This window comes from Cucumis sativus, chromosome 1 (genome assembly GCF_000004075.3).
Source record: "Cucumis sativus cultivar 9930 chromosome 1, Cucumber_9930_V3, whole genome shotgun sequence".
NCBI lineage: Eukaryota > Viridiplantae > Streptophyta > Magnoliopsida > Cucurbitales > Cucurbitaceae > Cucumis > Cucumis sativus.
In genome coordinates, this window is record NC_026655.2 from 26,395,864 (window position 1) to 26,422,217 (window position 26,354).

Genomic DNA, 26,354 nt, shown 5'->3' on the forward strand with positions numbered 1-26,354 from the left:
ACGTGGCAAATTTGAATCGTACGTGTGCATAGCCACCTAATTATTTCTTATTTCTTTTAAATTAATCACATCTTCATTGTTCATACACAAAAAGAAATCAAAGTCGCAAAACTCTTCTTTTTCTTCCATAGCGGACGCATCCACAAGCGATTGAAACATCCGTGCACTGCAAGTAATCTTCTCCCAACGCATTTGTCTCATCACGAAGCCTTATCTCTCGTCAGTTTCTGAAATCTCTTCACTCAGCATTATTGAATATTCATTTCATTTCGTTTCGTTTCGTTTCGTTTCGTTTCATGTGGTTTTCTCTATGCGATGCGGTTCTGATTATTTACTGTACAGCTCTTTAGAGATTCAAACGCGAAAATCTGATCTGGATTTGTTGATTTCGGTGCTTCGAGTTTTGCGCTGTGGATAGGATACGATTGATTTTACTCATTTGGTAATGTGAGCTGTGTTTGTGTTTGTTTGTATTTTTCTTTCTCCTCTTTTTGTACGTTTTTTTTATTTTTCGAGGATAAAGTGGAGTAGGAGACGAATCGTTTATTAAGTTTTCAGGAGTTTTGTTTTTCGTTTGCTTAATTGTGGGAAAAAGTGGTCCGGTTGCTATGCATGTATATGTGTTTGAAGGGGGGAGTGCATGTGGAAGATAGCGTGTTGAATGTTGTGCATACTTTTGAATCGGAATGAAAATGACTTTTGGTAAAGTATTGCAAAGTAAATTTAAACGTGCAATGGCATTAATTGTAAGAGAATCTTGATAAAGAAGATGAAAAGGAATTTATGAGGTTTTTGATAAGCTGCTATTTTTGAGCTTTACTTGGTAGCAGTTCATTAGTATTGGTGGAATGTATATGAAAGTGATGATTGTTGTTTGATTATGCCTACTGTAGTTGATGCCATGCTCGGGAACGGAGTTGTTGGGATTCTATCTGAGTCTTGTAACAAGTGGGAAAGAAGGGTGCCTCTAGCACCGGAACACTGTGCTCGACTTCTGCATGGAGGAAAGCAGAAAACTGGAATATCTCGTATAATTATTCAGCCATCAACCAAACGCATCTATCATGATGCACAATACGAGGATGTAGGCTGTGAAATTTCAGAGGATTTATCGGAATGCGGTCTCATTCTGGGTGTCAAACAACCCAAGGTGTGATAAGTTCATTTTATTTACCTTTGCCCATTTTGTTGATTTATATTTCGAAGAACAGATGATTGATTCAGGTTTTTTTGGCAGCTGGAGATGATTCTTCCTGACAGAGCATATGGCTTCTTCTCCCACACTCACAAAGCGCAAAAGGAAAACATGCCTTTACTAGATAAGGTACCACACCTGTTGGATTTTTACTTGACAACTATGCATTCCTTTCGACAAATAGTTGTTGGATTTTTACTTGACAACTGTGCATTCCTTTCGACAAATAGTTGTTGGATTTTTACTTGACAACTGTGCATTCCTTTCGATAAATAGTTTTCTTCTAATCTTCTATTTGGCATTCAGATATTAACAGAAAAGGCATCATTATATGATTACGAGCTTATAGTTGGAGATCACGGAAAAAGGTTACTTGCATTTGGAAAATTTGCTGGCAGAGCTGGATTTATAGACATTTTGCATGGATTAGGACAGAGTATGCTTCATTTCTGGAATACTTTTTTAACGTTTGATTTGTGATATTTTCCTGTCTAGTCAATTCAATTGAAATATACTTAGGGGTGAAGAGGGGAGGGGGTTTGTGATTTTGAGTAGGCCGAGCCAATAAATTTAACTTAATTCATATATCTAGGCTTTGTTATCAGTGAAATTTGTCTTATAGAAACCACAAGAATCTATCTATGCTTCAAATTCTCTTCAATAATTTGATTCTGTATTAGAGTGGTCATCAACCAAAACTCAATTTGTTTCTGCATTTTATGTCTTCTTCTTGCCCACTTCAAATCTTTTAAATTGAGTTTGATTTTTTCCCTTTTACATGCAAAACATGGAGACAGTTGAATGCTCTGTTATAATAAATAATGATAATATCCCAAAAAATGGTTATCTGTGCAGGATATTTGAGCCTTGGAATTTCCACTCCTTTCCTGTCGCTGGGTATGTCATACATGTATACATCCCTGGCTGCTGCAAAGGCTGCAGTGATATCTGTGGGTGAGGAGATTGCAACACAGGGCTTGCCACCGGAGATTTGTCCATTGGTCATTGTGTTTACTGGTTCAGGAAATGGTATTATATATTTTAATTGATTGACCTTTTCAAAATTCATAGTATTTAGAGCTACAAATCCACAAGCTGCTCATGATTGTTTTCTCCCTATAATCCCAACCCAAACTTTTATGCACGACTATTCATATTGGTTGATTTTTTTGGTTATAGAAATAGAAATTGTATTAATTCATAAAACGTTTTGAGAAAAATAAAAATATTAGAAAATCAAGCATTTAGAGTACTAAGATATAAGAATGGTTCCAAAATTTAAATTTTTATAGTTTTGGTTAAACAAAAAGTGAGAAATAAAATTCGTTTCTAGATAATTTATCACTATGCTTTTTCATCATATGATATACAAACCTTCATTTTCACCCAAAACCAGAGGAAGGGCTGACACTGCCCACATGAAGAATATCCCACCTCCTGCAAACGTTGAGAATTGAACTACCTCAAAATCAACCACAGGAATTAAACTTCGCCATGTTAAAATTTTATCCATTTTATAAAACCCCCTTTTCACTGACTGATACAAACAAAACGAAGTAGACTTACGAGAATATCTCCCTAGCCACAGCCAATACACCTGATATATTCACATTAAATAATGGGATTACCATTACCCAGGCACCTTAACTATTTTGATTTTAATACAATTTTCCAATCAAAGAAGCTAACTTTGGTGTATTTTATAATCCATTTTAATATTTTAAGACACTTTTCCAATCAAAGAACTTTTTTGTTTGTTTGTTTGTGGAGAATCAAATAATTGACCTTTGGGCTAGTAATTGATGCCTCATCCACTAAGCTATACTCAATTAGCTTTATAAGAATAACCTTGTGATCTTACATACCAAAGAAGTTAAAAAGAGCAACAGACTGAAAGAAGACAGATCCCAAAAAGTTTGTTACAGCTTTTTTGGGAAGTTGTAAACTTGTGCTTCAATGAAATTACCTTATATGGACAACCTGAAAATAGGTCAATTAGTTTTGGCATATACTATCGACTGATGTGAACTCCAAAAAGAAAAGCAATATCCTAATATGCAAATACATTTGTTTTCAAACTATTGAATTACTGACAGATCAACTTTCAAGTTTCTCATGCAATTATCTCATAAAGAAAGTGACCGTTACATTGGCTTGAATAAGTCCTCTATATGTTTTTTGAATTACTGAATCACAGTTGATTGACTTTCAAGTTTTTCATGTATCAATTATGTTATAAAGATAGTGACCGTTGCATTGGTTCGCATACATCCTCCACGAATTTGATCTCCCTTTGATTCCTGTGCAGTTTCTCATGGAGCACAAGAAATTTTCAAGCTTCTTCCTCACACTTTTGTGGACCCGAGTAAACTTCCAGAAATTTGTGGGAAGGTGGGTTCCAGGTACCCCTTCATATATCCTATTCACAAATAATTTAACATAGTTGTCTGTCATTGAACCAATTGATTGTTGTCAAGCAAGTTGAAAATTCAAAGTTGGTGATAGGTAAGCCAGCATCATTAGATGAAGGTGTTGGCAGTATTATGGGTTCTCCTCCTCAGTCATATGCCTATTAGAAACATTGGTTACCCAACATGTTGACTTTTCTTTAATGGAACTGGGGAATGCTGTGACTTGATAATGTATTATAACTTTTCTTAAAAATCCATAATTCACAGTTCTTTCCTTTCTTTACTTGTCTTCACTCTTCCCCATGCTTGTTGCTTCATTGTCTAGTATCTATATAATTTTTCCCTCACAAATTTTACCCCCATGAGAAATAGATACAATGAATAAATTCTTAAATAAAATTGAAATCAGTTTTAAAAAGACTTGTCATCTATTTGTTTGACACGCATTTGTAGTTCTTAGAAACCTTAAGCTACTTAAAATTGAAGTTACATAAATCATTGAAAAAAATGTGAAATTTGAATTTCTTAGGACGACAACACCTTATTTTTAGTGTCTTAAAGAATTGAACATCAAATATTTAAGAATTTTAATTGATCATAATTACTTACTATAATTTTTTTGATAATTGGAGTAAATGGCCTAGCTTTACTTTTCATTATTATGTCATTGGCTATTTTGACATATTGGTTGCAAAATGAAAAATAAGGAATTGAAATCTACAACTTTTCCATGTACATAATATGTCTATAATCTCCTCTATGAATTCAGATTTGTTTCAGTCTTTGTGGCTATTCGTTCATGACGTTAGATGCTCTCTATTATGTTAAACATCATATACCTTCTGCTACATAGATGCTTATTTTCTGATATTGACTTTAATACACTGATTGGTAAAATTAGCATGTAGTGTTTTTAATGTTTTTATAATTTTATCGAAAAATATTCATCATTGGAACTTTGATTTTCTTAGAAAATATCTATCATCATTGTCCTCTTCATTTTAAGGACGTTGATCATTTCACCTTTGGCAGTGACACATTCAGGGATAATTTGAATCAAGCAAGATTCAAACTGACTTGTGGTTTATTGCACTGTATTCCATGCTAAAGAAATTTTCAATGTCACACAATGTTCAAGCAATGCTTCTTCAAACTCACTAGCACTTTAACACGTTCTTGTTCTATCTGGAGGATGATTTATTTTTTTTGAGCTACTTTTAAATACTTAATGCTCAACAGTTTTTCTCCTGCTGTTCTTAGAATGTGGAACTTTGCCAACATGGAGCAACAAAAAAGAGGGTCTTCCAAGTATTTGGTTGTGTTGTGAGTTGCCAACACATGGTTGAGCACAAAGATTCCACAAAAAAATATGATAGAGTAAGTTTTTGTTCACCTTTTCTTTTGCTTGAGTCAATTTGTGATTGGGATTTTGGATCTTGAAATTTTACTATTTTCTTTTCAAAATATAAAATATACAAAATATCAGTCGCTTTTGCATGGTAAAATCAATTGATTAGAAAGTGGATGGATTGATCAAAGAAGGGTCATGTAGTTTCCGGACAAATTTGCAACACAAAAATCGTGTACATACTATGTAGAAACCACAGGGATACAGCCACATCATTCTTCAAACATTAGAACATAAGTGTGGTATAATAAAGAAAATATGGAATCGGTTTGTGAAAGTTATTCATGATATGATATGACTCCCCAATGATACATCTGTTACACTTGTTGTAGTTATAGGCTCTGATGCTGTGGTATTATCAAAATACCTCTGTTTGAATCAGAAAGATGCAAAGTGAGAAGTTTTATGCCATGAATCTACTTTCAGTTGTGGAAAATTAATTCTTACGGGTTTTATGTAGTCTCATGATATATTGCCATTTAAAGCCTTTTGGCATGTCCTTTCCCCAGATGACTACATTGCTTTAAGTTCTTACTTCCTGTATCTAAGTTCATTTGTGAACATTCGGGTTTCCTACAAAGTCCCTTGTCTACAATTGAGTGTTTCAATGTCTTTGCATGCCTTTTTCTTTGTATGGGGTTTTGTGGGAGAAAATGAACCTAAATTTCAGTTCTTATCTTGTTTTTCAGGTTGATTACTATGCTCATCCAGACCAATATAGACCTATATTCCATGAAAAGATAGCTCCGTATGCTTCTGTTATTGGTATGCTTTCTTTTCCTTATTTCCTTGTTAACTTCAACTGAGACACATTTACTCACATCTTTTTGTTTTAACTGTCATAGTGGAAGTCAGATATCTTTACCTTTTCTCATTTTTTACTTTCTTTTCCAGCTTTCTGGATCTTACTTGAATATATAACCATTCACTATTAATCTTTATTCAAGAGACGATCGGTTATTTCGTAGCTACAAGCCTGCTGCTTAACTGAAATTGAAAGGGGTGCATTTTGCATTTGCATTTGCATTTGCGGGCAACATCTTTCATTTCTTTTGTCCTATAATATTTCTAGTCTTGATGTGGCGTTTGTTTGAATATGTGTATGTGCCCAGGCATGTATGCATGTGATTTTATTATTCCCATATCAAGTGTAGGTCGTCCATTCATTGTGCAGCCCTAGGTATAAAATTTGACGTTATATGATGCAAATATTCTCACTTATATAATGAAAATAAACTTTCAGTGAACAATTATATAATGCTTCATTACTGGATGCTTGTACTGGAATGAGGCAGGTTTCTGTTGGTTGGATACAACAGCGCATACTTATCTTGCTACATTTTGCCAATTTCTTCGCTGTTTTGTAGTAAATTGCATGTACTGGGAGGGAAGATTTCCACGGTTGCTGACCACCGTGCAGTTTCAAGATCTAATGAGAAGTGGATGCCCTCTTGTTGGAATTTCAGATATAACTTGTGATGTAGGGGGTTCAATAGAATTCATTAATCAGACAACGTCAATTGACTCTCCTTTCTTCCGGTACCTAAGATTATTATCCATGGATGCAGAGTCTTTAGACAATCACTCCCTCTCTATCCCCTCTTATTGTTATCGTTAATTTTATTTAATAAATTCCATATTGCTTGAGGGTCCTAGAAATTTGGTTGGCTTTCTGTTGTGGATACTTCAGCGTCATCGTTTTATGTGCTTGAACGTGTAAAAAAATGTGCACCTTTCAGATATGATCATATTAGTGATTTGTACCACCATGATTTGGAAGGCAATGGTGTGATATGTTCAGCTGTTGACATTCTTCCAACAGAGTTTGCCAAAGAGGTGAATGGAACATTTCTCTTTTCTGGGTATTTATTCCATTGAGTTTTTTGTTTTTGTTTTTTTTGTGGTGGGGTTGGAGGGTGGGGGGAAGTAAAACATGAATACTTAATTTAATTGATAAACTACTTTTAGTGTCTGTAACAAATATCATAATGTGCTCCCCCTCACCCTCTCCTCCTATCCCCCAAGAGTTATACCATTTTAACTCAACTTTTAGATTTTAACATACATAGTATGTGACTGCAAAGAGGGATATTTTACTTTTTTTATGAATTTTTAATACTCTTTGTTTAACAATTTCTTTTATTTTTGAAAGGCCTCCCAGCATTTTGGAGACATCCTATCGACATTTGTTGGCAGTCTTGCCTCTGTGGTTGACATTTTAGAGTTACCCATGCATTTGAGGAGAGCCTGTATAGCTCATAGAGGGGCACTAACCTCCTTGTTTGAGTATATTCCACGTATGCGGAAGTCTGAATCTGAGTATGCTTCTGTATTCACCACCTTGCTATTTCATTTTGAGTTTTGTGTGTGCTCATCTTCAGTTCACTCTATAGTTGTGTGGTTCCTAGATGACCATGTGGATTCTCTTGAAGTTGATGTTGAAACTCAGTATTTAATGAACTTGACCATACACATGTCTAGAAAAATTGTCCAAGAGCCTGAGAAGGCATTTGACATATAAGTATAACAGTGCATCTTGAGCGCTTGTTTTCCCTTTTACATAGGCATCTAAAGATTGTACTTGGCTACTAACGTATAACTACTTTTTAAGATCATGTTTTAATGGCTAATGCTATGCTTTATCCTTTCCTTTAATAACTGAAACTATTTGATGTAGAACTCGGGTATTGTGGTCAAATCCTTAATTTATTATGATTAGGATTAGGATTAGTTTATTTGATTTATTAGGATTAGAATTAGTTTCTTTTATTATTTAGGATTAGGATTAAGTTTCTTTTATTATTTAGGATTAGGTAGGATTAGTTGACTTCTGCTAAGTTTCATTTATTAATTAGGATAAGGATTAGGATTAGTTTGCTTTTGCTATAAGTAGTGTAGTTGTCTTCTTGTATTCACAACTTGAAAACATTAATAAAATTCTCTCATTTGAGTTACATCACTATTATTCTTAACCTTCAGAGAATCTTCTGTGGATATTGCCAATGGCCACTCCAACAAAATGTTCAATATACAGGTAGGTTGCTGAAGAGTGTATATTAGATATTGTTTCTCAGGTTTGCCCATAACCCACAAATTTAAATTCTAACTTTATTTGTTCTTCTAGGTGTCTCTGAGTGGCCATTTGTTTGATCAATTTCTAATAAATGAGGCCTTAGATATTATTGAATCAGCTGGTGGCTCATTTCACTTGGTTCACTGTCAAGTGGGCCAAAATGCAAATGCTATGTCACACTCAGACCTTGAAGTAAGCAGGCTCCCAACCCAGTTTAGTGTGTCATATTTAATTTTTTTTCCTTTCGAAATCCTCATTTGAGGTCAAGCAGTACTAATGCCTGTATCTCTTTTTTTTTTAACTAACTGTATCTCATTTCTTAGAGTTCTTTGATTGAATTGAACTGGATGTTTTCTCCTTATTTCGATAAAAAGGGGTTTATACTTGCTGGAATCAAATTCTTGTAAAGTATGTATCAATTAAAGATCCAGGATATGCTGCATTTGGATTATATTGGTGTCTCTGTTAGTAGTTCTTAATGTTTTTTTCAGGTGCTCAGGGAAAAAACATTGTTTTGAAAGTATACAATTGCAATTTATTCATCAATTTGTATTCTTACTCTTAAAGCCCTCGTTTGCCATTCAAATTTATTATTTTGTGTGATCTTCCAGTCTGATAAACCATTTTTCCCCTTTGGAACTGTAATCAGTTGGATAAGTTTCCTCCATGCCTATGCAGACGTTAATTTGATTCATGTTTCCTTAAGTGATCATCCTACTTTTGGCAGATTGGTGCTGATGATGTAGTGATTTTGGATAATATCATTCAGTCTCTAAGTCGGATGGCTAATCCACAAGAAAATCTTGATCTCGTAAATAATGAGACAAACAAGATTTTTCTTAAGGTTGGTAAGATTCAAGAGAGTGGCTTTAAAAGTGAAGATGTAAAAAGGAAGACTGCTGTTCTACTTCTTGGAGCTGGCCGGGTTTGTTATCCAGCTGTTGACCTCCTAGCATCAAGTGGGAATTCATGTTGTCAGTTCTGGCGAACTTTTCTTGAACAGTATGCTGAAGACTGGAATGATATTGAAGTAATCGTTGCTTCTCTCTACCTAAAGGATGCAAAAGAGGTAAAAACTTCTATAATTGCATTTAACCAATGTTACTACTAGAATATTATGGCTTGACACTGCATGGTAAGAGTAACAGGATCGGACAAATGGGCTTTGTGAAAAATGTGCACGCTCCCCTACTTTGATAGGGCACTGTTCATTTCATGCATATCATACAATTTAGCTTACGTGCATTTGATCTGTCTTTGAATACTATTCTAGATAACTGAAGGCATCGCTAATGCAACAGCAGTTCAGCTTGATATTTCGGATTCTGAGAAACTTTTTATGTATATCTCACAGGTACGCACTTTCACATTTTCTCTTAAAAATATGCTTTACCGTGAGAAATATTTTCAACGAATAAAAAATAAAAAATAAAAAATGCATACATGTTGATTTATGCTATAAGCAGTGAGTTGCAGCAACTTGCCATTCATCAGTTTTTGTTTGTCTGACTCGTTTTCAGGTTGAAGTTGTTATAAGTCTGCTTCCACCAAGTTGCCATCTTACTGTAGCAAATGCATGTATTGAGGTACTATATAGTGTTAAAGCATATGATTTTTTATATAATATACTTCTTTCTTTTCATCCAGGAACCTTTTTTTTGCTACATAGCGTTAAATGATATAGTTTTCAGCTCATATCTTTGAGTTTATTATATTTGATGAGCATTGGAGAAGAAGGTTGAGTTCAACAATATCATGTGGGTGGGGGGATTTGAACTTGTCATCTTTTGACCGATAATATATGTCTTAATCAGTTAAGCTATACATGACAATGTTTGATGAAGTTAAGGAATTAAATTATGTAAAAATGTCAACCTAGATTTTTTTTCTTTGAATATTTATTTTATTATTTTGTTTTTTTTACGTAATTTAAGAAATTCAAAGATGTTTCAATCTTTTTGTGGATAATAAGTTCAGATTTTTGTACTTTTGAAGTTTGCACCACATGAAATTAGAAAAAATAAAATTATTTAAAAATGTTTGTGCAAGACATCAATAAGGAAAGAGTATATCCTTTACAAGGATCATTGGCAGTAGGGAGTTGAACCCAAGGAAGGGAGAGTTTATGTTACAAGAAACTACTAGAAAGTGTAATGCATACGACAACAATTGTTGGATTAAGGGTCATGGATTAAATGCTTCAATTGTAAGTGGGGGATTTGGGTGTGGAATTGTCTGGGATTTTCTAACCTCTCTATTTAATCAATGGAAAGCCTGAGGTTCTTTTTTTTTTTTTTTTTTTTAAAATGAATAGTGTCACTAGTGTAACTCAAATGAGAGAATTTTATTAATATTTTGGAGTTGTGAATACAAGAAGTATTTATAGCAAAATTAAACTAATCTTAATCCTAATTAATAAAAGAAACTAATCCTAATCCTAATTAATAAAAAAAACTTAATCCTAATGCTAAATAATAAAAGAAACTAATTCTAATCCTAATAAATCAAAGAAATTATTCCTAATCCTAATCCTAATAAATTTTAGGATTTTACCATAATACCAATACCCTATTCCTACTACATCAGTCATTCAGGCAAACAATCCTTCTCTTCAACTCATTTTATTTTGTAATGATTGGTGTTTTTGAGATGGATAGAGGTTTTTGGGTTTTAGGGTGAGGAAGGAGAGAGTTCACAATCACATCAACTGTAATTGGCTATCTATGCTGTTTTCTCGTGCTTCAGAGTCCAAGAATCTGAATATTGGGTAAAATGTCAAGAGAGTTCTATTTGTAAGGATAATTGCTAGTTGTTATTATTTAACTTTAAATTTGATCTTGTCTTATAAGGAAGAATTGTGCTTTTGTTTCTGATCTTAGACATGAAGAAACTATTCATTGTACTCTTTTTTTTCTTTTTTTTTTTTTCTGTATTCTAATTTAGACATAATTTCTTTTGTTTGCAGCTTAGGAAGCATCTAGTCACTGCTAGCTACATTAATGATACCATGACATTGCTCGATGAAAAGGCAAGGAATGCTGGTATAACAATTCTTGGGGAGATGGGTCTGGATCCTGGAATAGGTAGTCTAAACCTTTTCTTCTAGATTATCTTAACGGCCAATGCTATTGAAACATGGCCTCGCCATGTAATCTTTGGAATTGGACTAAGTTTTGCTGGCTAATCTAGATTTTAAAATTACATACTTCTATGGTTATAGAACAGTTAGAGTAGATAGAATTCTGGTACAATATCATTCTTCTTTCATTGACTGACAATTTTCTTTCATGTACCCTTTAACATTTGGTTATAGAAGATTCTGCGGCATATGAATCATTAAACATAGATAACAATACATCCCTGACAACCATGCTTACTTTTGCAGCAGCTCTTGACTTCTACCTTCCAAAGAGTAACATCTCTTAGACTTTAATGTGGAGGCCCTCCAATAACAATACTATTTGTCCTACAAAGAACCGTGGAAAATGGATTTCCAAGAAAATTAACTTTCATTCAAATTGCTTATTACATTACTTGTATACCTTCTTCATTAATCTTTTCTTATTGCATTAAATTTCTTTGATATGTAAACTTCTCTACTTGATACACATGATGATGTAATCAGCATGCATCTGTTAATTAACTATAATTTTTATAAGTAGAACTTCATAATGCAGATTAGAGAAGATAAAAAAGAAAAGAAACATCTAGTCTAAATCAGTTATTGCGTAAGCTGGGTACTAGTTTTTTTTTTAAAACGAAACCCCTCTTTTTTTCTTTTTCTTCTTTTTTTTAAAGAAAGACCAGAAAAACCATGCAAGTGTTGACTTTTCAAAAGGTGAAGCGTGGAAAGGGATATGTCTCTGATAAAATCACATCTGAATCATAGTTTGTGTAAAATTAAGTAGGCAGACTACTAAGATAGAAAAAGACTTCTATTCTGTAGTTCACTATGTCAGTAGTCCACAAGTTTAAAAAAATCAGTGGGGCAGAGCTGCAAAATGAGTAGCAGATTTATTAATTTCTTAAAGGCCTTTGACTTCGTGATATGAGATAATATTTTTATGTAACTTTTTTTTTAAATTTATTTGTCCCTCACAATTTGTGCTTTTATGGACCGGGCTTCAGATCATATGTTAGCAATGAAGATGATCAATGAGTCACATCTCCAAAATAGGATAGTGAAGTCCTTTATATCATACTGTGGGGGAATTCCGTCTCCAGAATCAGCAAACAATCCATTAGCATATAAATTCAGGTACTTCTTTGAACGATCTGTCCTAATTAATTATGAACTTTGATGACATTTTTCCAGAATTAAATTTTAAACAGTGTTGATATTTTTAAGAAACTCTCCAATACCAAATATTCTACGACTAATCGTTGTGAAAATGGGTCATTTCTCAGTGTCACTTATTTTATATCTATTCAATGCATCATCAAATCTTATGGAACTTCAGTAACATATCTTACTTTTTGAAATATGTCAGTTGGAATCCTGCTGGGGCTATTCGAGCTGGAAGCAATCCAGCTACATACAGATACGAAGGAAAAACAGTAAAAGTTGAAGGTAAGCTGTCGACACTTCGCAAAAATTGAGTCAACGAGCATATGTTGACTCTCACTGTATTTATCATTTTCTTGCTTTCAAGAAAATATGCCTTGTGTTAATGGAGTATACAACTTACGAGCTTTGAATACTTTAGTTTAGATATTTAACAGTCTAACTCGTGAAATTTTTTGTATTCTGTTCAAAGTTATAGTGTTAAGAAGATATATTAGCAGTAAACCTAACATTTTTCTTATTAATACTTCTTGATAAAATAATTTACTCGACCTTTTCAAACTGGCAGGAAAGGATCTTTATGACTCTGCTGTGAGACTACGCTTACCTGACCTTCCAGCTTTTGCTTTGGAGTGCATTCCAAATAGAAATTCCTTAATTTATGGGGACGTATATGGCATTGGGCAGGAGGCATCAACCATATTTCGTGGAACCCTACGCTACGAAGGCATGTTCTCTCATAGCTTTTAAACATGTTTTCTTGAAGAGACTAAAAACCTAGATTGACATATCTTGAGGAAATCTGGTTAACTATGAAAGCTAAGCTGAGTGTAACCATAAATCTTGAGAAAATCTGGTTAAGTATGAGACACAGGTCTATATGAAAAACAGCTGTTACATTTTCCATGCTTTTGAGGACAGTGGAGGAGAAAGTTGCAATCAGTAGCTTTACTTAGTTTTGTGTGATAAGCTCTTTATTAGCAAGTCACACTTAGGTTTTTCTTGTTTTCAACTTCAGAAATTATGTTTTTGTAACTCATTTATTGTTAATATGTATAGGTTTTAGCAAAGTGATGGGAACCCTGGCAAGAATTGGATTTCTAGACACGGAAGTTCATTCCTTTCTTAGGAATGGGAGACCACTGTTTCGAGATTTCTTGCTTGAGCTTCTCAAAATTAAGGGAGTCTCAAGTGGCTCCACGATTGGAGAGAAGGCCATCAGCGAGAGCATTATTTCTAGTGGACTGTGTAAGGAGCAAGAAACTGCTGTAAGAGTAGCCAAAACAATCATGTACGCAGCTCTTGTGATTCCTTTTCTATTCAGATTCTATTTTCTGCATTAGGGGCTAACAATGAAAATGGATCTACCCTTTGCATGGATCAGATTCTTAGGATTTCATGAGCCAACAGAGATTCCTTCATCTTGCCAAAGTGCATTTGATGTTACCTGTTACAGAATGGAAGAAAGGTTAGCCTACTCAAAAAATGAGCAGGTACACTTTTCTCTTTTCCCTGTTAATCTTCATTTGTTACTATGTGAATTTTTCATCACAAAGTATAATAACAACACATTTACCAATATTTAGTTCATTTCTTACGATGATCAGGATATGGTACTTCTACATCATGAAATACAAGTAGCAACACCAGATGGTCAACATACTGAAAGTCGCAAGGCCACGTTACTAGATTTCGGGACGACTAAGAATGGAAAGAGCACCAGTGCAATGGCTCTTACTGTTGGTATTCCAGCAGCTATTGGAGCTTTGGTAATGAGACCTATACTTGTTTTTGTACCACAATCTTGATTAAAGCTTCAACTTTGATTAATGTTGCTACAATTTGTCAATGCAGCTTTTACTGACAAACAAAATCAAGACTCGTGGTGTTTTAAGGCCCATTGAATCTGAAGTTTATATTCCAGGTTAGAGCTACCATATCACTTTCTAATATTTTGGGTTTAAATTTCTTAAATCGTTAATCATGAAATGCATGGAAAATAAGCATTTTGAGTCTTTTACAATGTAAAATATGGTTAGGTTGATGCAACTTCAACATAACACAATACTAACGTCCCACTATTTGGTTTTTAAAAGTTTGATCCATCTTCTTTCTACTATAGAGTTAGAATTCTTGTCAAACTCTAAAAATAAAAACAAGTATTTAAAAACTATTTTTTTTCAATTTTCAAAACACAGTTGACATTTTAAAATGTTGCTAAAAAGCATAAATACTTCATAAGAATTTAGAGGTGAAAGATTTGTTTGTAAGCTTAACCTTCAAAAGCTAAAAGTACAAAAACCAAATGATTATCAAACGAAATAAGTATTTAATAGGAGATTTTCCAAGGCCAATAGGGCCAGTCAAGGTCAGCAACCCATGAAGTTGACTAAGAAATTCGCTTTTTGTCAATCGAGCTGACTCGATCTATGGTGAAGGGTTGTATCCAAATTATCCAAATTAAGTTCCTTGTTCAATTACTTTAAATCAAACTTACAATTCATAGAAATTATTGAACTTTCTAACCTATTTTTTCCTTTTTTTTTCTTTTGGTGTTGCTGCAGCCTTGGATCTTTTACAAGCATATGGTTTCAAACTAACAGAGAAGGTTGAATCCTAGCTTTGGTTCTTTCCCACATTAATAAAGGGTACAATCAACTAGGAAAGTGATATAGTAATAAATAACTAAAGTTCTACTATGGTAACATGTAAATCTATAATCATCTTTATCTAATACTCAAAAAACAACCCTTAAAAATTATTTATATATGGCCGTTACACTAGAATCTCATTGGAAAATTTTGATCTCTAGCAATTGTAACGATAAAATCCATTAATAGAGTCCTCTGTAGTTGGAACTCATTTCATGTAATCTCTTCAAACTAAAGCTTTAGAGGAATTTCTATGATGGGGTTGGAGTTTTGGAGTCGTGGATTTTCATGACGAGGCAGAATTTTACATTCTATATAAATTTAGCACAAAAAGAACAATGAGTGGCAAGTAATTATCTCCTTTTCACTTTGCTTATCCAGTTGATTGACTCCTTTTATTGCACTCGTGTTTCACATTAAAAACTTGAAAAATAAGTGTTAAAGGATATGCAATCTTTTAAGAAATATCTGTGGGCAGTAGTTTCGAACCATTAGATCTTTGTACCGTAACTGAGTATACTTTTTCGATATCTTTCAAATTATCATTGATGCATTATATTTTCAAATACACATGATGATGCATAATATATTTAACCAACAAAATTCCAAAGAGGAAAGGTTAAATACCATATGAAATCAAACTGCTGTATTTTGGTAAATACTTTTAAAAATAACAATAGTTTAATTACTAATCCGCTCAAAATCCTATATACTTAATTAACACATCTAATGAGCAACTTACTATCTTTATGAAGGCATTAAGAAAACATTGATTCTTCTCTTTGCAAGTTGGGCATGTGGGGATCCCATACTCCAACTTGAGGGGAAAATGTCTATTTTCATTTTCTATATATTCTCTTTATTTATCTTCGACTGTACTTCAGGTTTTCAAAAATAATAAGTTGTATATATTTACATATCATGCTTAATGATAAATAAAAAGATTTCTCCACCTCGTGAATTTTATATAATAGAAGACACTCAAACTGCTTAATCTAAATATGAATTACATTTATATTACATTATAAATTCAACCCTTTACGGGTCATCAAACACTCCCCAAGTGTTTAAAGGTATGTAATGATATGTTCCATAACTTTGGGTCCTAGCTCAAAAGAAGGAATGATTTCTTATTTATCATATTTTACTTGTCTCCACCCGTACAGTTTATTTATGTGATAAGTTACTATTTTACTATATTTATAAATAAATAGCTTTGTACACAAAATAATAATAACAATCATAAACTTTGAGCTGATCGAGACAAAATGAGAGAGAGATTATGTTATTTTGTTAGAAAATTAAGGAAATTAAATTATGGGATAATGAAAGTTGGGTTTAATGCTAACCCCATAAACAATTACATCAATATTCCTACAACCTCCACCAACCACCAAAATCCCACATTTCATGTTTTTAAATAAAGCAGCCACTTGTTAAAATATATATTCAACTTCTATTTGCTAAACCCTAAGAGGGAAGAACACATGAGGCTAATTGTTTCTCTACTTCTTCCCAATTATGAACTTTAGTTACCAAAGGAGGCAGATCCCCACACTCAGTCTTGCACCATGGATATGAATTCTCATAGTCAAAAAGTAGAACTCGAATCCCCGCTTCAGCGCATTCGATTGCGTATCTTGGGTTGTCGTCAATTAGCACACTTGCTCCAAAGGACCTGCCGGTGTGATCGTCCATGACAACCAAAAAAATTGAAAACCAACACATCAGTGAATGTTGTTTTACTTAAACAGAATATTCGATTACAGCGTGTGCTTAAATGAGAAAATAAATTATAGATGTGTAGGATTCGTTGCCATACTTGCATATTTCTGCCTTTGATCTGGATTCTCCATCTAGAGCAAAGTGATTTCCAAAGTGAATCTCCTGAAACAGCCCTTGGTAGTGCTTCTCGATCCACTCTAGCGTGTGTTCTTTAATTGCATTTTGTCGAGACCTAAAATTAGTTCAAATGAGATCAGTTCATCTATTGGAAGGCAGCTTCTACCGTATACAATTGATCCAATGTAGTTATACATACGTTACAACTGATAGGTGACAAAATCTCGATAACTTGAGGAGCGTGCTCTGTGCTCCGGGTATAGGCCAGATTCCTGTCTTGAAATATGGTGTCTTGAAGAACTCATGAACTCGAATATTGGCTGGAAAGAAGAGAAACAAGAGCGTAAAGATAAATCAATCCTGAGTTCTCCAAGCATAAAAACCACATAGCTTATTTCAGAGACTATAAGGTTTGCTCAAGAAGTGAAAATCTACAAAAGAAGTATCAGCTGGGAAATACGTTAAAATTAGAAGTGTACAATTTGGAGGCTGAAATTTTGTAGATCCCAAGATTAACTAACAAACATAAGATCAAAAACCTTTCCCATCAACACACAATGGGAGACTTCGTACCATTGTTTTCAAAGAGCAAGGCGCACCCCAAGGCGGGTCCCTTGTATCGCTTAAAAACAAAAGGCTTTGAGCTCCCCATAACAAACAAAATTCATTTCCATCAACCTTCGAAAGTGTATCATTTAAACAGTTTCAGATTCCTTTTCGAACTGCAAATCATTCATTTCATACCTTCAGTCAAAGAGACCGCAATAGAGAAAATGTTTTGAGACAATTTCTCAAAACATTAGATTGTAGTGTTTTCTAAAAGCACAAATTCAATAGACAAGATTAGAAAAAAGAGCACTCATACTTCGAACATAATGATAACATGATCCCAAACCATTTTGCTTTCAAAATTGTTACTAAAAAAATCAGTAATTTTCCTATGAATGTTCTTTCAAGATCAAGAACAAATTACAATATATTATTTTGGAACACATACGCGCACACACACAAATTCTTAGTAAGAAAGTGCACACAAACTGGCCTTAATACTCAAATACATTATAAAAATGCTGGAATCAAGTATTCAACTAAGAAAAGATCATAAAATCGACCATTTCACCATTATGCTTCCTATTACAAAATCTGGTGTCAGCAAACCTACAATTTCAGACTCATTCAACATGCAAAGCTTGGAAATAGTAAAAAGAAATATTTTTAAAAAGAGAATAAATATCTCCACATGCAACCATCAATGAGTCAACTCAGGAAAAATAATATATAACTAAAAAGCCATCTTGATTCTTATCAAAAAGAAAAAAAGAAAGAAAAAAAGCCATCTTGATACAGATGACAAGTGACTAAAAGTCAATCCCAAAAAATTGTACCTTCATCACGAGAGCACTTCCATATCTGAAACAGAAACGAAAGTCTAAGTCAAACTGATGCAAACTAGATGTTTCCCAGACATCAATCTATAATCAAAAGGAAATCCCAAAAATTAAGACAAAGAAACATAACCATACCCTGAAGAATTCATAGACATGATACTCTGAAACTGAATGATTTGAAGAATAACGATCAGCAACAAACTTGTTAAGAGCCGAGACAAAGTTTCCCAAAACTACACAACAAAAAGAAACAAGCATTCGATCAGAGTACAAGAGACAAAACATGAGCGACAGTTAATTAGCATAAACCAAAATTTCATCTCAAATCAAGTACAGTCTAGAAATAAGTAGCCATTTTATTCCTAGCACATGGAATGATCATGCAAAGTCATTAGCTAATGTTAGTGTTACTCAAATCTAATTATCTAAGTCGTCAATGAATAAATATATTAATTAATTAATCTAAGTCAACAGTTCCCATGGATTTAGTAATTATATAAGTTTCAGTTGGATTTTTCCTCTCTGTCACATGACATCAAACCCACTTGTAAACAGAGAATTCGGAGGACGAAGAAGGAGGAGGAGGAGGAGGAGAAGAAGAAACAGCTCTACAGTAGAGAAAGCCAGAGAAACAAGAAATCAAAATCCAAGGAAGGAGATGAAAGAAAAGCACAAACCCTCATCGATGTCAACAGCAACAACAAGTTTATCCCTGGAAGATATTTCATGGAACGTTAAAGGATTTCCCCATTTGGGCTCCTCATGAACAGAAGAAGAAAATCTACGATCAATTCCATCAACTAAATTATCAACACTGTTAAGCAGCTGTGGACGACGAGCAAGTGTTGGACCCTTAGCATTGAACCCAAACGAGCCGTTACTGTAATTATCTTGGGGAGATTGAGCACAAGCTTTAAGACTAAATCCAGTGCATCTATTTCCTGAAAACCCACGAAGAACAAGCTCTCCAGTAATGGGTAATCCACAACATCGTTCAAATAGCAATTGTTGAGGAGCACGATGCGGTTGCATATCAAAATGAGATAATCGAAGATTTTGCGTCATGGAGTAAGCTGCCATTAAAGGAAATCGAGCATAGTACAGTATTTGATTGAAGGAGCGTCGACAATTTAACATAAATTTCTTCAATGACGAATCGAATGGAATGGAATCGAATCTCACATTTCTCCACCGCCACAATAACAATAAACAATTAGAAACATATGGTAAACCCTAAAACAACAAAAACAAAATAATAATAATAATTAACAATTTAAACTATAACAAAAAAAATAAACGACAAATCACCAATGAAATTAAACGACGACAATCACTCAGCCTGGAAATCACGCGCAGAAATCCACATACAGCTCAATCAAAATCAAGCAAAAGAATCAAAACAATAACTAATGATTCGATATGCAAAAGGTAAAAACGAACCTGAATCGAGTAGCAATGAAGCTGGAGAAAGTGTTGAATGACAATAATCAATCAAAAACTAAGAACCCCGATTGGGGAATGAAGCTGAAATCGGAAAAATCCGGGGTTGAGATTGTTGAGCAGAAACAGTGAATTGTTTCCCTTATATAAAAAAAGGTGGTGAATGAAGAAACCGAATAGGAAAAGGAATAGAATTTGAAGAAATTCAAAATCAAGGCGTGGGTTCAGTCCCCACAACCAAAAAGTTGATGAATTTATTGAAAGTTCCATTCGAAAAATCGGGGATTTTGATCCTTTGTTCTTTCTGCTCAATGATTTGAAATCTCATTTTTCATGAACAAAACGAAGGAAATCCCAAATATAAAAAATTAAAAATAAAAATAAAAATAAAATAAAATGTATAAATTTATACAAAAAGAATGTAAGGTTTGTTTATGTTTTCTAAATTCTAACAATATCTAAATTTCAAATTGTCTAATATATTAGTAGATAATACAATATGTTTTAGTTCATCAACCTCGATATTTTATTATAGATTTTGTATCATAAAACTAGTTTTCTCCTTTTTCAAATTTTCCTAAAATGTTAAAATTTTCTCGAGTTTTGCCATACACACATTAAATTTTCCTTAGTTAAATTAAATCTAATTTTCCTTAGTTAAATTAAATCTATACTATCAAGTACTAAAAATATAATTGGTAAACTATGTAACTTTATCGAACATCAATCAAATGTTTTAAAAACCGCTAATTCTACTCAAATTTAATTTGTATTATAGTCTTATCAACTTAACTTAATTATGGAACATATAAATTAGAATGAAATATTATAGAAGAAACATTAATTGAAAAATAGGCGTAAATCTCACTTTTCAATTTTCTCATAAAAAAGATTAGTTACAATCTAGTAGATGTGGATCTAATATTTACAAACAGAAAAAACCCAAAACAATCCATACCATCTATTTTTTTTTTTTTTTTAGTTTTTTTTTTTTAAAAATTTTTTAATTAATTCAATAATTTTAGAAAAATATTGTTTTTAATTTATTTTAAAAATTAATTTTAATTAAATATTAATTGTGATTAGAAAAATATTGTTTTTAATTTATTTTAAATATTAATTCTTCTTTTATTAGTTTTCACCTTTTCAAATATTTTATTTTAAAACTAATGTACCTATATCTAAAATATTTATGATAAAATCGAGTTAAATAAATCTCTAAAAAATCTAATTTTATTAAATTTATAAAAAAAAATCAAATCAAATCATTTAATATTAAATTAAATAATTTTAAATCTTTAAATAACCTAAAAAAAATGTATAATATTTTTTTTAAGTATTTAATGTTTGAGTGTATAAGAATTTTCTTTAAAAAAATCAATTTAATGACGATATTTAATTTTTTCTCTTTTTCTTTTTTATTTTTATATCTTTGATTGATCCATTATAATTTTTATCATTTTTGTTGCTCTATAAAACAACAATTCTCTAATTTAGAAAGAGGAAAAAAAAACATAATGTTTAAGAAAACTGAGAATGTTGATGAAAAACAGTAATGTATTTTTTGAATTATATCAATGATAGTCTTCTATTATGATGGTAGCATATATTAATGACTATCAGAATTTGTTATAGGTTGTAAGTATTTTGTAAAATTTGTTATTTTTAAAAAATTTCCTACTCTAAAAACAAGCATGAAAATTTATTGAGATTTATAAATTTGAAAGTATAAGGACTAAAGTAGATACCAAAAATTTAAAGACTAAATAGTTACAAACTTGAAAGTACAAAAACTAAATTGTTACATCAAACATCATACTAAATCTACTAAATCGTTACAAATAAAAAACTAAACTAAATTGTTATTTTAGAAAAGTTTAGGGACCAAAAAGTGTTGTTCAAATTAAAATTAATTTTTAAAATATATATTATTTATTTTTAAAGTTTGCACTGTTTTCCTATCTTGATTTTGTTCCAAAAGTTCTATCTAAAACCATATTTGAATTATTTATAAAAGTTTAAGGTATTATGGTTACTTTTGAAAGTACGCGCATGTTTTAAAAATGTCCAACTATATATTTTATAATTTAATTATAAAATTTAGAGAAAAATATAACGATCGAGATGAATATATTATACAACTTAGTGTAGTTCATCTATTAACATAAATGTTATTTATCGATATGAAATATGTCTTTTTTATTTCAAAATTAAAAGTTGGAGTTTTCACCTAAAAGCATCTACCCATGAAATGCTCCAGGAAAAGCACTCAATTGTAATAATATAAAACTAAAAATTTGTTATGTCATTTCAAATTGATCACCATATAAATATTCTCCATGTTTTTGTAGTGCATGAATTTGTTTTACATTGTAATAGCATATTACATTGATAACTCGCATGATGCCGATTTGTATTTGATAAGACCTTAAAAAAAGCTCGCAATCACTTAGAGGTTCAAATTTCTATATGTTTCAAGAAAATTGTAATTTATTCTAAATTTTAAAAAAAATTATAATTTCACTTGAGTGGTAAATAGGAGTATCTGATTCTTTGGTTGAGAATGTTAAGATCTATTTCGATTGATTAATAAAAAAATGTTTTTTAATCAAACTATTACATAAGGGAAATTATAAAAAATGGCAAATTCAATAAAATATTTTCAGGAGTAAAATTTCAGATTTTATTAATAATAAACATTAATAGACACTGATATGCTTCTATAAATGGTATTGATAGATAGTGGTAGAAGTCTCACAGTTTCTATCACTAATAAAATCCAAAATTTTACTATAACTTGTAAATATTTTAATTATTTTTGCTATTTTTAAAAATGTTCAAATTTATAATTTTTTTAAAAGTGTTTCAAAACATATTTTCGAGTGATTGTCAAACATTTTAATATTTTCGAAAAATTAGAGCAAATGTATTATTGCTATATGTCAATTGGGGTAAGTTTCAACAAATAACCTCACATGATTAAAGTAGTTGAACATTGTGTGTGATGTAATGTTATATATATATAGATATATATATGAAAATTCAACCCCATGCAATTTAACATTGACCATCCAAAAGAAATGCTTTAGTTTATGAGAATTTATTCTACGGTAACAAATGGATGAAGATGAAAAGAGAGGGACAATCGAAGTGGATTACTCACACACCGACTTAGTTTTGATGCACCATCTACTTTGTAATTGCCTTTGAAAGATTGTTAGAGAATATTAGAATGTGTTATTTGATTGTATGTACAAAAATATTTTATCTACTTTATCATTTTTAACTATTCTCTCAAAATTACCAAACACTATTTTATTTCAACTCTCGTAATTACGACTACTTTTTTATAAGATATTGTAACTAAAGTGTGGAAGGAGAATTGAGTCTATTTGGTCGAGAAGATAGTACAAACACTACATCAATATTAGTTGAACTACGATCACGTCTGATGGATGGATAAATACAACTTGTTCAAATTATGATCCAATTTTTGAGTGTGGTACTAAGCACATGGAAAGGTACAAAGTAAAACTATGCTTCCAATTTTGGATACAAACCCAAAAACAACTTTATAAGTGGTTAACCAATGGGGGAATTGGTGAGAGATCATGTCAACACAAAAATGGGAAAAGTTACAACTTCTTTAATTAGCAACAATATCCATTGAATCTGAGGATAGAACTTTCAGCTTATCTTTGCTTCATTCATTCATTAATTCATTCATTATCATTCCATCAACAAACTTTTTAACTTTCATGGGAAGTGCCAAAGTGTAATCCATTCAACTTCATGATTTCTTTCTTTCTTTTGGATAAGATGGTTTAGGTTTATCTATTCAATTCAATCCATCTTTTTTTTATTAGTAATATTTGAAAATATTGTTGTTGTTTTCTTTACGTGGATAAGAAATACGAGAATGTCGAACTAATAAATTGTTGTACCATGACGAACCACTATCTAAAAGCAATTACGACCGACCTTGATGTTAATTAACACAACTTCATTATTCTGACATTCACTCGTCAGAACAAGGAATAGGAAACAAAAATGAAAGACTGAGGTTACCCAAACTTGTCCAACCAATCAGATGCGCAACGCAAGTGTATGGTGATAGAGTTATGCTGTCACCACCAACATATTTTATATCTCACGCATACATTTCTTTGGTATCTGTACTCACTCATCTCTTCTAAAACTATCAGTGTGGGACAAGGAAAATTAACTTTGTTGATGGGCCTTAAAGGACAGTTGCAATGCAAGTATAAAATTTAGATTGAATGTATTAGCAAATATAGCAACATTTAAAAAAAAAATTATAACTATATAGCAAAATTTGTCAAAGTCTATCAATGTTATCATATTGATCTATAGTCAATATAACTCTTCAATGATCAATATATATGCACCTTTTTGTAATTTTACTTTTGATTATTGTTAATAGAATTTTACTAGATAAAAGTTTTAAATCTAAAACCTAATAATAATAATAAAAAAATGTGTAAAAAAGAGCAAATTTGACCAAATATTTACAAGCTATAGCAAGTGACATTTTGTTATTTTTAATTTGCTATCACTTATAGATATTTTAATTTATTTTATTCTCTATAAAAAAAAGTTATTCTTCAACTGTTAGATTTTTTTTTACAAATATGAAAATAGTCTTATTTTTATTTAAAAAAACGTGAAATATCTTCCTCATCTTTAGAATCATTTATCAATATCTTTTAATAAGGAGTCAAAAGATCTTTTTTAAATATCTCATATTTAGGAATATTTGATTATAAGTTTATAAGTTCATCTTTGACTCTTTAAAAAGATGAAGTTCTATGAAAGTAAAATTATTCTTCACAACTGTGTTCAACCGTTTATATTTTTGTAAAAGTTGTATCAACACTCTCATCACTTCCACTCCATTCTTTCTCCCATTCAAATCCAAATATATCCTCCCTTCTTCCACTCTCCACCCCACCTATTTGTTGGGCTCCGCCATCATGATGCACTTTGGCGAGACACTCTTCCTGGCCATCCATTTGCTTCTCTGAGTAGTAAACTTGGATGATTTTTAAGAATATGGTTTAAGAGTAGATAACAAAACAAAGAAAAAGAAAGTCAATCATGTCAAGAACTCCACCATCAAACCAATGTTGCAGAAAGATCAAAGAGCAAAAGCCCCGTCTCTGTGGTTACCTCAGAAACCCTTTTCTTAATTAAGAACTTTGTTAACTCCCCAAATGCAAGAAAAGTAGCTAATGATTGTGGAACTTCTTTTCCAAATTGCTGAACAACCATCCATTTCATAATTGCTTGCTTGGTTGTGTGTGTGTTTCTTATCATCAGTCCTTTTATGTTCTATGTTCTTCTTGTGTGTAAACTGCTATGTTTTCTGTTTGTGTTTTGTTGAATAATAATATGGTAGTCATTCACGTGTAAATTTAAATTTGAGAAAAAGTGAACCTGCAAAGCAAAAAAAAGGGACTCCCATGCCTAAGTCAGTAAGAGAATTATAGAATAAATTCGAAACTCTTAGCGACCTTATGTAGAACCATAATGGTGTATTTATACCTGCAAAACAAGGAAAAAGGTTCTGATGCCTAAGTCAGTACAAGAATTATATAACAGAGAATAGTTTAGAAGTTCTCATGTACCTTGTATGTAACGGGAATGGTGTATTTATAAGAGATTTAATATAAAATTTATGTTTGTCCAACTAGAATATATGTGAACCAGCGATGATAGTGATCTTGATTCTTGTAGAGATACAACCAGCGATGGAAGCATTGGCTACGATTTAGGAAAAAAGTTTTACTTTTCTAGAGAACAGTGGGATCATCAACCATTTAACTTGTGGAAACATGCTGGAAAACGTCTTTAATGGATTAATGTAAAAGATTTTTCCTAAATCATAGTCAATGCTTCCATCACTGTGCTCACAAGTCAGCCTACCAAATAAAAAGAAACAAAGAATGAGCCAACTTCTGGGGAAAACCAATGTTCTCGTACGTTAAGAATGGTAGGAAAAGTTCTTGATCATCACATCTAAAAAGAAACCCACAGTAGAGTAGAAGATAAGTCTTGGTAAAATGACTCTCACACTCACAGTTCATTAAACACATATATATTCCACTCAACCTGGAAATCACGCACAGAAATCCACATACAAAAAGAATTCATACTCATGAGGGTTAACATATTCCACTCGAAGGTCAAGTACCTGCATGGCGTGAGAATCTGATGTCAATGTAGCAGCTTCCCCATATATTTGGATACCAGACAAATATGGAACGTAATATTGAACACAACAGTCACCTTCATGAGTACCAAAGGAACTCCAGCGCCATATGCACTCCACTCCTTGAAAGATTCCCACAGATCATGCAGAATGAAATAAAGTTGAAACTCGATATCACAAGTCCTCCTATCCCTCATAGTTCTCTGGAAACAAAGAAAATATCATCGTCAAAAATTAAGATTTCCCAAGAAAAACAGAAACAAATAACTCTCAGACGGGATTATTTACTTAGAGGTCAAAGACTTGTAGATGCAGAAAAGGCCATGCAGACCATTAAAGGGCCACAAGAAACGGAACCATTCAAGGTTGTACGTAATCAACTTTCTTTGATTCTAAGCATTGACCTCAAAGAAGTACTGTGCTGGAACT

At 32.2% G+C, this 26,354-nt stretch overlaps 2 protein-coding genes across 10 annotated transcripts; one reads left to right on the forward strand and one right to left on the reverse strand.

Annotated features, from left to right (window-relative positions):
- On the forward strand, positions 1-15,399 carry LOC101214976 (alpha-aminoadipic semialdehyde synthase). Of its 7 annotated transcripts, XM_031883226.1 has the most exons (27): positions 1-18; positions 132-219; positions 343-442; positions 894-1,150; positions 1,238-1,324; positions 1,502-1,631; positions 2,051-2,224; positions 3,504-3,586; positions 4,867-4,983; positions 5,704-5,779; positions 6,382-6,553; positions 6,754-6,850; positions 7,167-7,333; positions 7,994-8,048; positions 8,139-8,279; positions 8,815-9,156; positions 9,361-9,441; positions 9,608-9,673; positions 11,053-11,170; positions 12,216-12,345; positions 12,578-12,657; positions 12,941-13,099; positions 13,432-13,663; positions 13,757-13,865; positions 13,980-14,141; positions 14,227-14,296; positions 14,937-15,399. In XM_031883226.1, exons 4-27 carry the CDS (start codon positions 902-904, stop codon positions 14,990-14,992), a joined length of 3,153 nt encoding a protein of 1,050 aa, XP_031739086.1. In that variant the 5' UTR covers positions 1-18; positions 132-219; positions 343-442; positions 894-901; the 3' UTR covers positions 14,993-15,399. The 7 variants fall into 7 exon arrangements, with proteins under 7 accessions (XP_031739086.1, XP_011660040.1, XP_011660041.1 ...); XM_011661738.2 differs by lacking the exon at positions 1-18 and having other exon boundaries at positions 70-219; positions 343-447; XM_011661739.2 differs by lacking the exon at positions 1-18 and having other exon boundaries at positions 70-219.
- Positions 15,400-16,283: 884 nt separating this feature from the next.
- LOC101215456 lies at positions 16,284-20,037 on the reverse strand. 3 transcript variants are annotated; one of them, XM_011661743.2, is made up of 7 exons: positions 19,694-20,037; positions 18,931-19,486; positions 18,389-18,486; positions 18,251-18,275; positions 17,065-17,185; positions 16,846-16,980; positions 16,284-16,701 (listed from the first exon to the last, which is right to left on the reverse strand). In XM_011661743.2, the coding sequence occupies exons 2-7, from the start codon at positions 19,388-19,390 to the stop codon at positions 16,494-16,496; spliced, it is 1,047 nt and encodes a 348-aa protein (XP_011660045.1). In that variant the 5' UTR covers positions 19,391-19,486; positions 19,694-20,037; the 3' UTR covers positions 16,284-16,493. The 3 variants fall into 3 exon arrangements, with proteins under 3 accessions (XP_011660045.1, XP_031739095.1, XP_031739092.1); XM_031883235.1 differs by having other exon boundaries at positions 18,931-19,326; positions 19,694-20,027; XM_031883232.1 differs by having other exon boundaries at positions 18,931-19,439; positions 19,694-20,027.
- Positions 20,038-26,354: the final 6,317 nt, after the last annotated feature.

What these genes read in the sequence shown, in the direction of transcription:
- LOC101215456 (XM_011661743.2), bottom strand. Translation starts at nt 19,390, where the DNA reads ATGTTAAATTGTCGACGCTCCTTCAATCAAATACTGTACTATGCTCGA. An exon ending in ATGTCTATGAATTCTTCAGG is followed by an intron (nt 18,276 to 18,388) that starts GTATGGTTATGT and finishes TTTCTGTTTCAG; the next exon opens with ATATGGAAGTGCTCTCGTGA. An exon ending in GAAGTGCTCTCGTGATGAAG is followed by an intron (nt 17,186 to 18,250) that starts GTACAATTTTTT and finishes TCTTCTTTCCAG; the next exon opens with CCAATATTCGAGTTCATGAG.
- LOC101214976 (XM_031883226.1), top strand. Translation starts at nt 902, where the DNA reads ATGCTCGGGAACGGAGTTGTTGGGATTCTATCTGAGTCTTGTAACAAG. An exon ending in CCACAAAAAAATATGATAGA is followed by an intron (nt 4,984 to 5,703) that starts GTAAGTTTTTGT and finishes CTTGTTTTTCAG; the next exon opens with GTTGATTACTATGCTCATCC. An exon ending in AAAAACAGTAAAAGTTGAAG is followed by an intron (nt 12,658 to 12,940) that starts GTAAGCTGTCGA and finishes TCAAACTGGCAG; the next exon opens with GAAAGGATCTTTATGACTCT.